General features: G+C 35.9%; 1 protein-coding gene across 12 annotated transcripts in view; it reads right to left on the bottom strand.

Moving 5' to 3' along the window:
- Pcdh11x (protocadherin 11 X-linked) overlaps positions 1 to 13,656 on the bottom strand; it is a 620,385-nt gene that overhangs the window by 183,526 nt on the left and 423,203 nt on the right. For all 12 annotated transcript variants that reach the window (XR_387045.4, XR_387044.3, XR_001782746.2 and 9 more), the window contains one exon: positions 398 to 596. Coding sequence is in view for 7 of the 12 variants with exons in the window: in XM_006528388.3 (XP_006528451.1) it covers positions 398 to 596 (199 nt within the window). In the remaining 5 variants the exon portion in view is untranslated. The remainder of the gene's footprint in view (positions 1 to 397; positions 597 to 13,656) is intronic.

Below are 13,656 nucleotides of genomic sequence, written 5' to 3'. Positions count from 1 at the left end.
TGAAAATTATTTTATCTCTATTAAAATACATAGAAACCTATAAGTAATATAAAATTAGGTATCATTTATTATGGAAACAATTTAAGAAATGACTGACAGTGTAAGATTGCATCTAAAGATGTACAAAAATAGAAAATTTCTGCCTGACCAAATAATTTTCATAGTAAATTTTCTTTAGAATAACTGCTATCACATATTTCAAATATTATGAGCTGAATATATATATATATATATATATATTTATGTATGCCACCCACCGAATTAGATTTACCTTTTAAGAATATTCTACTAGTACTAGTAGTATAATTAGTTAACCCATATAATTACAGCTATGAAAACTTGATTTGCAAACAGAATTAATTTATTTCTATTGAGGAAGCAGTAAAGCATCACTTACTAGATTCAGGATCAGAGTTGCCATCCCCTTCAGTGCGGTTGTTTGGTGCAGCATGATCAAAATACTCTTCCTGAGGATAGCCAAGAGGCAGTGCATGGGATGTACTGGGAAGGCTGCCTGCATCGTGGTCTCCCAATCCACCATCACTGATGCTTTCCTGAGAGCCTTCTGGTAGGTGAAATGTGACACGTCTCTGGGACTGAAAGGAACAAAGAAAATTACAGGGTTTCAGAAATATTATGAATAATTGCTTAGTGCATCCAATTTATAAAATATATTATTTCAGCTATCTGGCAAAGCCACATTAAAATTACCTTGCGCTGTGAACAATTTCAGGCTTTTGTGAACAGCCAGATCTGTGCTCAAACCAGTTTTACCTGACAGCAGAATTGCCTCTATTATATTTCTAAACAGAGGAGATCCAATGGCTTAATGGGCAGGAGCATGTTATAAGCAAGAAACTGTTAGGCTTTATGCTGTTTGAGCACACTAGAAATTTCTGACCATCATTTTTAATATAAATTCACTTAGTGGTATTTGAAAATAATTTACATTTTAGATCACATGAATGAATAAATATACCATAGCTTTGTTATTTAATCTGTGAGATTCCAGTGAACTGAAACAGTGGTGACTTTATTCAATAGTATAAACTTAAATTAAAAATTTTAATATTTAGATAACCATATGAGCAAGATTTGTTTTATAATTCATTTAATTTTATTCTATTGTATAAAAGCAAAAATGGTCACATACTATGGATAAATGCTGTGAAGTATTACAAAAACAAGCAATAAGACTTGTGGTAAATGATAATAACAGCAGAATATAAAATGTCCAAACAAGATAAAACAAAAAAACTAGAACATAAGACTTTGAATATAAGAAGTCTATAAATTCTAGGAACAGAAATAGTAGGTAGTAAGTATTGTATGCTTTTCAATCCTTTTTTTTTTTTTTTTCAGAGACAGGGTTTCTCTTTGTAGCCTTGGCTATTCTGGAACTCACTTTGTAAACCAGGCTGGCCTCAAAGTCAGAGATCCACCTGCCTCTGCCTCCCAAGTGCTGGGATTAAAGGTGTGTGTCACCATGCCCAACTTTTTATTTGTTTGTTTTGTTTCAGTATTTTTATTAGATATTTTCTTTATTTACATTTCAAATGCTATCCCCTTTCCTAGTTTCCCCTCCTAAAATCCCCTATCCACTCCTGCTCCCCCTACTCCCCAACCCACCCACTCCCATTCCTGGTCCTGGCATTCCCCTATACTGGGGCATAGAGCCATCACAGGACCAAGTGACTCTCCTCCCATTGATGACCAACTAGGCCGTATAATAGTATATATAAGTGACCCTAAAAATACAACCAAATAACTCCTAAACCTGATCAACAAGTTCAGTGCAGTAGCTGGATTTAAGATTAGCTTAAACAAATCAGTGGCCTTTCTCTACACAAAGGATAAACAGGCTGAGAAAGAAATTAAAGAAACAACACCCTTCACAATAGTCACAAATAATATAAAATACCTTGGTGTGACTCTAACTAAGGAAATGAAAGATCTGTATGATAAGAATTTCAAGTCTCTGAAGAAAGAAATTGAAGATCTCAGAAGATGGAAAGATCTCTCATGCTTATGGATTGGCAGGATTAATATAGTAAAAATGGCTATCTTGCCAAAAGCAATCTACAGATTAAATGCAACAGCCAACAAAATTCCAACTCAATACTTCACCAAGTTAGAAAGGGCAATTTGCAAATTCATCTGGAATAACAAAAAACCTAGGATAGCAAAAAATTATTCTCACCAATAAAAGAACCTCTGGGGAAATCACCATGCCTGATCTCAAGCTATACTTCAGAGTAATTGTTATAAAAAACTACATGGTACTGTTATAGCAACGAAAAGGTAGATCAATAGAATAGAATTGAAGACCCAGAAATGAATACACACACCTATGGTCACTTGATCATTGACAAGGGAGCTAAAACCATCCAGTGGAAAAGAAGACAGCATTTTCAACAAATGGTGCTGGCTTAATTGCATGTAGAAGAATGCAAATTGATCCATTCTTATTTCTTTGTACAAAGTTCAAGTCTAAGTGGATCAAGGAACTCCACATAAAACCAGAGACACTAAAACTTATAGAGGAGAAAGTGGGGAAAAGCATGGAATATATGGGCACAGGGGAAAAATTCCTGAACAGAACAGCAATGGCTTGTGCTGTAAGATCGAGAATCAACAAATGGGACCTCATAAAATTGCATAGTTACTGTAAGGCAAAAGACAGTGTCAATAAGACAAAAAGGCCCCCAACAGATTGGGAAAGGATCTTTCTAATCCTACATCTGATAGGGGACTAATATCCAATATGTACACAGAACTCAAGAAGCTGGGCTCCAGAAAATTAAATAATCCCATTAAAAAAATGGGGCAGAGAGCTAAACAAAGAATTCTAAACTAAAGAATACCGAATGGTTGAGAAGAACTGAAAAAAAAAAATCAACATCCTTAATCATCAGGCAAATGCAAACCAAAACAACCCTGAGATTCGACCTCACACCAGTCAGAACGGTTAAGATAAAAAATTCATGTGACAGCAGATGCAGGTGAGGATGTGGAGAAAGAGGAACACTCCTCCATTGCTGATGGGATTGCAAGCTTGTACAACCACTCTGGAAATCAGTCTGGCTGTTCCTCAGAAAATTGGACATAGTACTACCAGAGGATCCAGCAATACCTCTCCTGGGCATATATCCAGAAGATGTTCCAACTGGTAAGAAGGACACATGCTCCACTATGTTCATAGCAGCCTTATTTATAAAACCCAGAAGCTGGAAAGAACCCAGATGTCACTCAATAGAGGAATGGATACAGAAAATCTGGTACATTTACACAATGTAGTACTACTCAGCTATTAAAAAGAATGAACTTATGAAATTCCTAGGCAAATGGATGGACCTGGAGTGTATCATCCTCAGTGAGGTAACCCAATCACAAAAGTACTCACATGATATGTACTCACTGATAAGTAGATATTAGCCCAGAAACAGAATAACCAAGATACAAAATACAATTTGCAAAACACATGAAACTCAAGAAGAATGAAGACCAAAGTGTGGAAACTTTGCCCCTTCTTAGAATCTCCTTGTACAAAGCTTAAGTCTAAGTGGATCAAGGAACTCCACATAAAACCAGAGGAACTGAAACGTATAGAGGAGAAAGTGGGGAAAAGCCTCGAAGATATGGGCACAGGAGGAAAATTCCTGAACAGAACAGCAATGGCTTGTGCTGTAAGATCAAGAATTGACAAATGGGACCTCATAAAAGTGCAAAGCTTCTGTAAGGCAAAAACACTCTCAATTAGACAAAAAAAGTCCCCAACAGATTGGGAAAGAATCTTTCCCAATCCTAAATCTGATAGGGACTAATATCCAATATATACAAAGAACTCAAGAAGCTGTACTCCAGAAAATTAAATAACCCCATTAAAAAATGGGTACAGAGCTAAACAAAGACTTTTCAACTGAGGAATACTAAATGGCTGAAAAGCACCTGAAAAAAATGTTCAACATCCTTAATCATCAGGGAAATGGGAATCAAAAACAACCCTAAGATTCCACCTCACACCAGTCAGAACAGCTAAGACCAAAAATTCAGGTGACAGCAAATGCTGGCAAGGATGTGGAGAAAAGGGAACACTCTTCCATTGCTGATGGGATTGCAAGCTTTTACAACCACTCTGGAAATCAGTTTGGCAGTTCCTCAGAAAAGTTGACATAGTATTACTGGAAGATCGAACGATACCTCCCCTGGACATATACCCAGGAGATATTTGAACTGGTAATAAAGATACATGTTTTACTATATTCATAGCAGCCTTATTGATAATAGCCAGAAGCTGAAAAGAACCGAGAAGTCCCTCAAGAGAAGAATGGATACAGAAAATGTTGTACATTTACATAATGGAGTACTACTAAGCTATTAAAAACAATGACTTTATGAAATTCTTAGGCAAATGGATGGATCTGTAGGATATCATCCTGAGTGAGGTAATGTGATCACAAAAGAATACACATGATATGCATTCAATGATAAGTGGACATTAGCCCAGAAACTTAGAGTACCCAAGATACAATTTGCAAAACACGTGAAACTCAAGAAGAAGGAAGACCAATGTGTGGATACTTAATTCCTCCTTAGAATGGGGAAAAAAATTACCCATGAAAGGAATTACAAAGTTCAGAGCTGAGAGGGAATGAAGGACCATCCAGAGACTGCCCCACCCGGGGATCCATCTCATAATCAGCCACCAAATGCAGACATTATTGCATATGCCAGCAAGATTTTGCTGACAGGACCCTGATATAGCTGGCTCTTGTGAGGCTATGCCAGTGCCTGGCAAATACAGAAGTGGATGCTCACAGTCATCTATTGGTTGGAACACAGGGCCCCCAGTGGAGGAGCTAGAGAAAATAACCAAGGAGCTAAAGGGGCCTGAAACCCTATAGGTGGAACAACAATATGAACTAACTAGTACCACGAGAACTCATTTCTCTAGCTTTATATGTAGCAGAAGATGGCCTAGTTGGCCATCATTGGGAGGAGAGGCCCTTGATCCTGCAAAGATTATATGCCCCACTATAGGGGAATGTCAGGGCCAGGAAGCATGAGAGGGCAGTTTGTTGAGCAGGGCAGGGATAGTATTTGATATGTAAATGAAGAAAATACATAATTAAAATGTTAAAAAAATCCAATAATAGTACCTCTGGTGGAATCACATTCCCTGACCTCAAGCTGTACTACAGAGCAATTGTGATAAAATCTCCATGGTACTTGTACAGTGACAGACAGGTAGATCAATGGAATAGAATTGAAGACCCAGAAATGAACCAACACACCTATGGTCATTTGATCTTTGACAAGGGAGCTAAAACCATCCAATGGAAAAAAGATGGCATTTTAAACAAATGGTGCTGGCAAAATTGGCAATTTTGATGTAGAAGAATGCGAGTTGATCCATTCTTTTCTCCTTGTACAAAGCTCAAGTCTAAGTGGATCAAGGAACTCTACATAAAAACAAAGACACTTAAACTTACAGAGGAGTAAGTGGAGAAAAGCTTTACAGTCTTTTATTTGGTATATGTGTTGTTAAACAAAAAAGTGGGAGTTAATGATACTGAATGTTGTACTATTAAACTGTAATATGCTTTCTAGGATCTATGAAATCTAAGGGAAATTTTTAAAATTGGAATAGTTTTTGGCTTATACCCATCCACTGTCTTCTTTCTGTTATTCTGTATACCTAGGACAGAGTGCATGGGAAAAAGAGAAAAAAAAAAGGCTTCTGGAGTTTTATAATCATCATTGTTACAAGACATCATCTGAATATCACACTGACTTTTACACTCATATTCATCACTCACATAACATTTAATCATGGAATAGGATATTGAAATAGATGGATTTCATTATCTATCAATTGCTCTTTTATTTATTAGTGCTAAAGATATTTAGTAGGGGTCCATCGAAATAAACAGAAATGTTATATAATTCACAACACAGTTTTATAGTGTTAAAATATAAAATTATTATATTATATAAATAAATATTATATAAATTATTATATTATATTATATTATATTATATTATATTATATTATATTATATTATATTATATTATATTATTGTATTATATAAAATATACCTGCTGAAAACTTAAAGTTTAAAAGCACTATATAAGCCTTGGTATTCTTATAAATCAAAAATAATGTTGTTCTCAGCTAGTTGCACATGTTAAGAAATGCTTTGAAAGCAGAAGTTAGAAACTGTCTAGGATGATTAAAATAGAAAGCAACCAAACATAAAGTACAAATTATTTTCCTGGCTAAAAGTTAAAACGTCCTTGGACCTCTTGGTAGCAAATGTTGTTAAAATTGTTTGAGGGCTCTGACCTTTACTACATCTTCTAAATATTTTTAAGGTGACTTCCTTAGAGGGATCAATGTTATGAGCAAAAAATCTGCTGGTCAAGAGAATAGTATCTCTGGTCTAGGTAGAGACCTAACATTCCAATATATCTGGATAAGGGACTTGTCCTATGCAGGTAGGCTCTACTTAAGCCTCAAAAAAGCATAGGCAGAATAATTGGTACTTTAATGAGATACTGTATGTTTCCTTCCCAGAATACTTAACCATAGAACAGATACAGAACTGGTAAGTCAGCTTGCTCTTCTAAATTGAAAAAACAAATCAAAACAAAAATTAAACAAAACAAAACAAAACAAAGCAACAACAACAACAAAAACTCTAAGCCTCTTTCTAAACACGTTTTCTTTAACTCTTTGTGGTGTTCTTTATTTACTTTGATAAAACATTTAGGTATTCTTTATAACTTGGATAGAACTACAATACTATGTGGCTGCTTTATCATCATGAGGTCATCTTTTCAGCATAAATAACCAGGTATTTCTTTTGTAACTCCAGTCTTCAATTCTTCTTCGGCAGGTAGTTGCAGAAGTGTTACACCTTGCCTGTCTTGGGATTTTTTTTTTTTTAAGAAAAACAACACTATAATAAAGCTGTCTTTGATTTCTTTCTTCAGAGACTTGAAGTTCTTATCATACAGATCTTCCACTTCCTTAGATAGAGTCATGTCAAGGTATTTTATATTATTTGTGACTATTTAGAAGGGTGTTGTTTCCCTAATTTCTTTCTCAGCCTGTTTATTCTTTATGTACAGAAAGACCATTGACTTGTTTGAGTTAATTTTATGTCCAGCTACTTCATTGAAGCTGTTTATCAGGCTTAGGTGTTCTCTGGTGGAATTTTTAGGGTCACTTATATATACTATCATATCATCTGCAAAAAGTGATATTTTGACTTCTTCTTTTCCAATTTGTATCCCCTTGATCTCCTTTTGTTGTTGAATTGCTCTGGCTAGGACTTCAAGTATAATGTTGAATAGGTAGGGAGAGAGTGGGCAGCCTTGTCTAGTCCCTGATTTTAGTGGGATTGCTTCCAGCTTCTCACCATTTACTTTGATGTTGGCTACTGGTTTGCTGTAAGTTGCTTTTATGATGTTTAGGTATGGGCCTTGAATTCCTGATCTTTCCAAGACTTTTATCATGAATGGGTGTTGTATCTTGTCAAATACTTTTTCTGCATCTAACGAGATGATCATGTGGTTTTTGTCTTTGAGTTTGTTTATATACTGGATTACGTTGATGGATTTCCTTATATTGAAGAATCCCTGCATCCCTGGGATGAAACCTACTTGGTCAGGATGGATGATTGTTTTGATGTGTTCTTGGATTCGGTTAGCGAGAACTTTATTGAGGACATTTGCATCAATATTCATAAGGGAAATTGGTCTGAAGTTCGATATTTTGTTAGGTCTTTTTGTGGTTTAGGTGTCAGAGTAATTGTGGCTTCATAGAATGAGTTGAGTAGAGTACCTTCTGTTTCTATTTTGTGGAAAAGTTTGTGAAGATCTGGAATTAGTTCTCCTTTGAAGGTCTGATAGAACTCTGCACTAAACCCATCTGGTCCTGGGCTTTTTTTGGTTGGGAGACTATTAATGAGTGCTTCTATTTCTTTAGGGGATATAGGACTTTTTAGATCATTAACCTGATCTTGATTTAACTTTGGTACCTAGTATCTGTCTAGAAACTTGTCAATTTCGTCCAGGTTCTCCAGTTTTGTTGAGTATTGCCTTTTGTAGAAAGATCTGATGGTGTTTTGGATTTCTTCAGGATCTGTTGTTATGTCTCCCTTCTCATTTCTGATTTTGTTAATTGGGATGCTTTCCCTGTGCCCTATAGTGAGTCTGTATAAGGGTTTATCTGTCTTGTTGATTTTCTCAAAGAACCAGCTCCTCCTTTGTTTGATTTTTTGAATAGTTCTTCTTGTTTCCACTTGGTTGATTTCACCCCTGAGTTTGATTATTTCCTGCTGTCTACTCCTCTTGGGTGAATTTGCTTCCTTTTGTTCTAGAGCTTTTAGGTGTGTTGTCAAGCTGGTAATGTGTGCTCTCTCTAGTTTCTTTTTGGAGGCACTCAGAGCTATGAGTTTTCCTCTTAGAAATGCTTTCATTGTGTCCCATAAGTTGGGGTATTTTGTGGCATCATTTTCAGTAAACTCCAAAAAGTCCTTAATTTCTTTCTTTATTCCTTCCTTGACCAAGGTATCATTGAGAAGAGTGTTGTTCAGTTTCCACTTGAATGTTGGCTTTCTATTATTTAATTTTGTTATTGAAGATGAGCCTTAGTCCATGGTGATCTGATAGGATGCATGGGACAATTTCAAAAATTTTGTATATGTTGAGGCTTGTTTTGTGACCAATTATGTGGTCAATTTTGGAGAAGGTACCATGAGGTGCTGAGAAGAAGGTATATCCTTTTGTTTTAGGATAAAATGTTCTGTAGATATCTGTTAGATCCATTTGTTTCATAACTTCTGTTAGTTTCACTGTGTCCCTGTTTAGTTTCTGTTTCCATGATCTGTCCATTGGTGAAAGTGGGGTGTTGAAGTCTCCCACTATAATTGTGTGAGGTGCAATGTGTGCTTTGAGCTTTACTAAAGTTTCTTTAATGAATGTGGCTGCCCTTGTATTTGGAGCATATATATTCAGAATTGATAGTTCCTCTTGGAGGATTTTACCTTTGATGAGTATGAAGTGCCCCTCCTTGTCTTTTTTGATGACTTTGGGATGGAAGTTGATTTTATTAGATATTAGAATGGCTACTCCAGCTTGTTTCTTCAGACAACTGCTTGGAAAATTGTTTTCTAGCCTTTCATTCTGAGGTAGTGTCTATCTTTTTCTCTGAGATGAGTTGCCTGTAGGCAGCAAAATGTTGGGTCTTGTTTGTGTAGCCAGTCTGTTAGTCTATGTATTTTTATTGGGGAGTTGTATCCATTGATATTAAGAGATATTAAGGAAAAGAAATTGTTGCTTCCTGTTATTTTTATTGTTAAAATTGATATTGTGTTCTTGTGGCTGTCTTCTTTTAGGTTTTTTGAGTGATTACCTTCTTGCGTTTTTTAGGATATAGTTTCTGTCCTTGTATTGTTTTATTTTTGTTGTTTTTTTTTTCTGTTATTATCCTTTGAAAGGCAGTATTTGTGGAAAGATAATGTGTGAACTTGGTTCTGTCGTGGAATACTTTCTTTTCTCCATCTAAGTTAATTGAAATTTTGGCTGGGTATAGTAGCCTGGGCTGGCATTTGTGTTCTCATAGTGTCTATTTTACATCTGTCCAGGATCTTCTGGCTTTCATAGTTTCTGGTGAAAAATCTGGTGTAATTCTGATAGGCTTGCCTTTATATATTATTGACCGTTTTCCCTTACTGCTTTTAATATTCTATCTTTATTTAGTGCATTTGTTGTTCTGATTATTATGTGTAAGGAGGAATTTCTTTTCTGGTCCATTCTATTTGGATTTCTGTTGGCTTCTTGTGTGTTTATGGGCATCTCTTTCTTTAGGTTTGGGAAGTTTTCTTCAATAGTTTTGTTGAAGATATTTGCTGGTCCTTTGAGTTGAAAATCTTCATTATCATCTACTTCTATAATCAGTAGGTTTGGTCTTCTCATTGTGTCCTTGATTTCCTGGGTGTTTTGAGTTAGGATCTTTTTGCATTTTCCATTTTCATTGATTGTTGTGCTGATATTCTCTATGGAATCTTCTGCACCTGAGATTCTCTCTTCAATCTCTTGTATTCTGTTGCTGATGCTCACATCTATGGTTCCAGATTTCTTTCCTAGGGTTTCTATCTCCATCATTGCCTCACTTTGGGTTTTCTTTATTGTGTCTACTTCCCTTTTTAGGTCTTGGATGGTTTTATTCAATTCCATTACCTGTTTGGTTGTGTTTTCCTGGAATTCTTTAAGGGATTTTTGTGCTTCCTCTTTAAGGTCTTCTACCTGTTTAGCAGTGTTCTCCTGTATTTCTTTAAGTGAGTTATTAAAGTTCTTCTTGATGTCCTCTACCATCATCATGAGATACGCTTTTAAATCCGGGTCTAGCTTTTCAGGTGTGTTGGCGTGCCCTGGACTGGGCGAAGTTGGAGTACTGTGTTCTGATGATGGTGAGTGATCTTGGTTTCTGTTAGTAAGATTCTTAAGTTTGCCTTTTGCCATCTGGTAATCTCTGGAGTTAGTTGTTATAGTTGTGTCTGGTTAGAGATTTTTTCCTCTGGTGATTCTGTTAGCCTGTATCAGCAGACCTGGGAGACTAGCTCTCTCCTCTGAATTTCAGTGTTCAGAGCACTCTCTGCAGGCAAGCTCTCCTCTTACAGGGAATATGCACAGATATCTGGCATTTGGACTTCCACCCTGGCCGAAGATGAAGGCCCAAAACCCCGCCTGTCCCAGAAGCTGTGTTGCTTTGGCCTGTCACAGAAGCTGTTAGCTTCTGTAGTCCACACTCTCACCTGTGCAGACTACTTTTGGCTGAGTCTCAGAACCAAGATGTCTCCTGCTGATGCTGAGGCAAAGCCCTCCAGGGCTGGGCAGAGGACAACTATCCTCTGGCTGAAAAGATGCCCGGATGTCTGGAGCCCCAAAAGGGGGCTGCCTCAGAAGCTCTGTTGCTCCTGCCTGTCCCAGAAGCTATTAGCGTCTGTAGTGTACACTCTCACCTGTGAAGACTACTTTTAAAGGAGTCCTGGAACCAAGATGGCTCCCTGGCCGGGCAGACACCTATCCTCTGGCCGGGAAGGTGCCTGGATGTCTGGAGCCTGAAAAGGGGACTGCCTCAGAAGCTCTGTGGTTCCTGCCTGTCCCAGATTCTGTTAGCTTCTGTAGTGCACACTCTCACCTGTGCAGACTACTTTCAGTGGAGTTCCAGATCCAAGATGGCTCCCACTGATGCTGAGCTTACCTAAGAATTTCATGAAGGCCAATATTTTCTTTAGCAACCATTTATAAGTTTCTTCAAACCTTTATTAATATAGGATCAAAAAAGTTACTAAAATTCTTATATCAATAATTAAAACAAATTACTAATCATTTAGCCTCTGGAAAATACTATTATTTGTATAATATACATTTAAATATAATCAAATGAAATCATATCACATTATACAGAATAGTATGGATTTCTATTTCTTGGAAACATTCAAATCCAAGAGGAATTTCTCTTTTAAATGTCGAGTCTGGGAGTCATGTTCTTTTCTGAAGGGAAATGGAGGAGGAAAGGATAGGAAGAAGAAATGTAGAGAAATTTTAATTTGGCATCAAGGTTGTTTGGGCAGAGTATCACATTCACCTTCTAGGTTTATGTGATCTAGCTGGAAGGAAGATTTGACATACCCATTTAATCCATATTGGTGAAATACAAACATGCCCTTAGTCTGAACCTTTAATCTCAAACAATGAAACTAAAGGTAGTTGTAGAAGGGAGCAGTCATGCTTGAAAGTGACTTCTAATGGATGGGTAAAGCAACAAATTAGAGAACATTTTGACTCAATGAGTCAGAGGTAGGATATACCCAACTCTTACGAGAACATATAGGAAAAGGTAAACAAGGAAAATTATGACAACAGTAAAGCAAGCAAGTAAAAAAGCAAGTAAACAATTGACAGGGAGAGAATGAGAGAGAAGATGCAGTTTTATCGAGATTCTTTTACAGAGACAGGTTACAGGGGAAGACATAACATGCCAGAGAATGAAGAGACAGAAGATTAGAAAAAACTTCCAGAACTAGTTTGAGGCCAAGCAGAGCAATTCAGTAAGAAGCTGAGAGAAACCAGCTTTAATTAGTCAACTTGGAGAGGAGTTTGGGTCAGAACAATTGAGCTTAATCAGCCAGCCCAGGGTTCTTAAAGAACAAGAAAGGATAAGTTTATTCAGGAGTAAGCTTCTGAGATGCTTGCAAATAACAGTTACTTTTGCAGAGAAGAGAGTTTGGATGGGAAGTGGGAGGAGTGGAAGGAGAGGAAACTGTGGTATAAAAGTATTTCATGGGCTAATTATAAAAAGAAAATTACAACTCAAATGGTTAAAGACTTCCTTGAACATGCTTTAGGAACATAAAAGCTTGTATGCATATTCTCTAATTTTACATCTATTTTAGTATAAAATATATTATATATAAAATATCTTCTTAAAATTGAATATAAGTTCTGTATTTACATCATTTTCATGCTTTTCTCTCACCCTTTTAACTTCTCATATGCTTCCTACTCACTTTCAAATTCTTGACTATTTATTTATACATACACACATGTACATGGAGAGAGAAAAAGAGGTAATTTAGTGTTGCTCATATGTAGATGCCTCATGGCTGATTACTTGGAATTAGATAACCAGTCAAGATATTTATTCTTGGCAGGATGAGGGACCAAAGCTTCTCTTAGCAGCCATTGACAATCTGTAGCACCTAAAGTAGTATTGTGAGGGTTAAAAGTACCAAGAATAAACTCATTCTCATTGTTCAGGCATTAAGTCTAATTAAATGATTGTGGTTATTCTAAAACTATTCTACATATCTAAAATGTCCATAAATAAAAGTACATCATAGGAGTTCAAAACATTACAAAATCATGTAGATAAAAGAAACGTTGATTCTTTATAATTTCTAATATTGCATTTCAAAATCTATATAAAAGAATTTATCTTAATTTGCTGAGGTTTATCCCAGGTTGCTAGAACAGAATGAGTCTCATGAATACTAGAAAATCAAGTACAATTATGTTTAGATAAATTAAAGTAAATCAACCCAGTTCACTTGCATAAATGAACACTGGTTTAAATAAAAAAATAGTTTATTCAATAAATTATGGCATTCTGAAAATGTCTTAGCTTTAAAATACATAAGTATATTCATAAAGATAGACGATAATTATTTTTCTGATATAACTGTTTAGTCATTAGAAAAATAAGTTGTTAACCTCCCCAAAGAAGAGATTATTTTATAATCTCTGGCAGAATTTTTTTTCATAAATATCACATTAAGTGTCTTTCTCCTTTATTTTTTTCTTAAAATCTAACACTGTAAGAATTCAGAGCACATCATTATTAAATATGCTACATTGGCATAGAATTATTTTGAGCTAAAGTCACTCAAAAAACAGCAGGTACAAGATCACTTTGACCTTGAATCTATTTCTTGAAAGAAACAGATGATATACCTGCATGAAGATGTCTTCTTTATGAAAGAAAGGAAAGTAACATTCTTATCCTCAAGGACAGTCTGAGGGATAACTGGATATCTTCAATTAACTCTTTTCACTCACCAATATAATTTACAAAATTAATAAAGC

This window comes from Mus musculus, chromosome X (assembly GCF_000001635.26).
Source record: "Mus musculus strain C57BL/6J chromosome X, GRCm38.p6 C57BL/6J".
NCBI lineage: Eukaryota > Metazoa > Chordata > Mammalia > Rodentia > Muridae > Mus > Mus musculus.
This window is presented reverse-complemented; position numbering and strand designations above follow the sequence as displayed.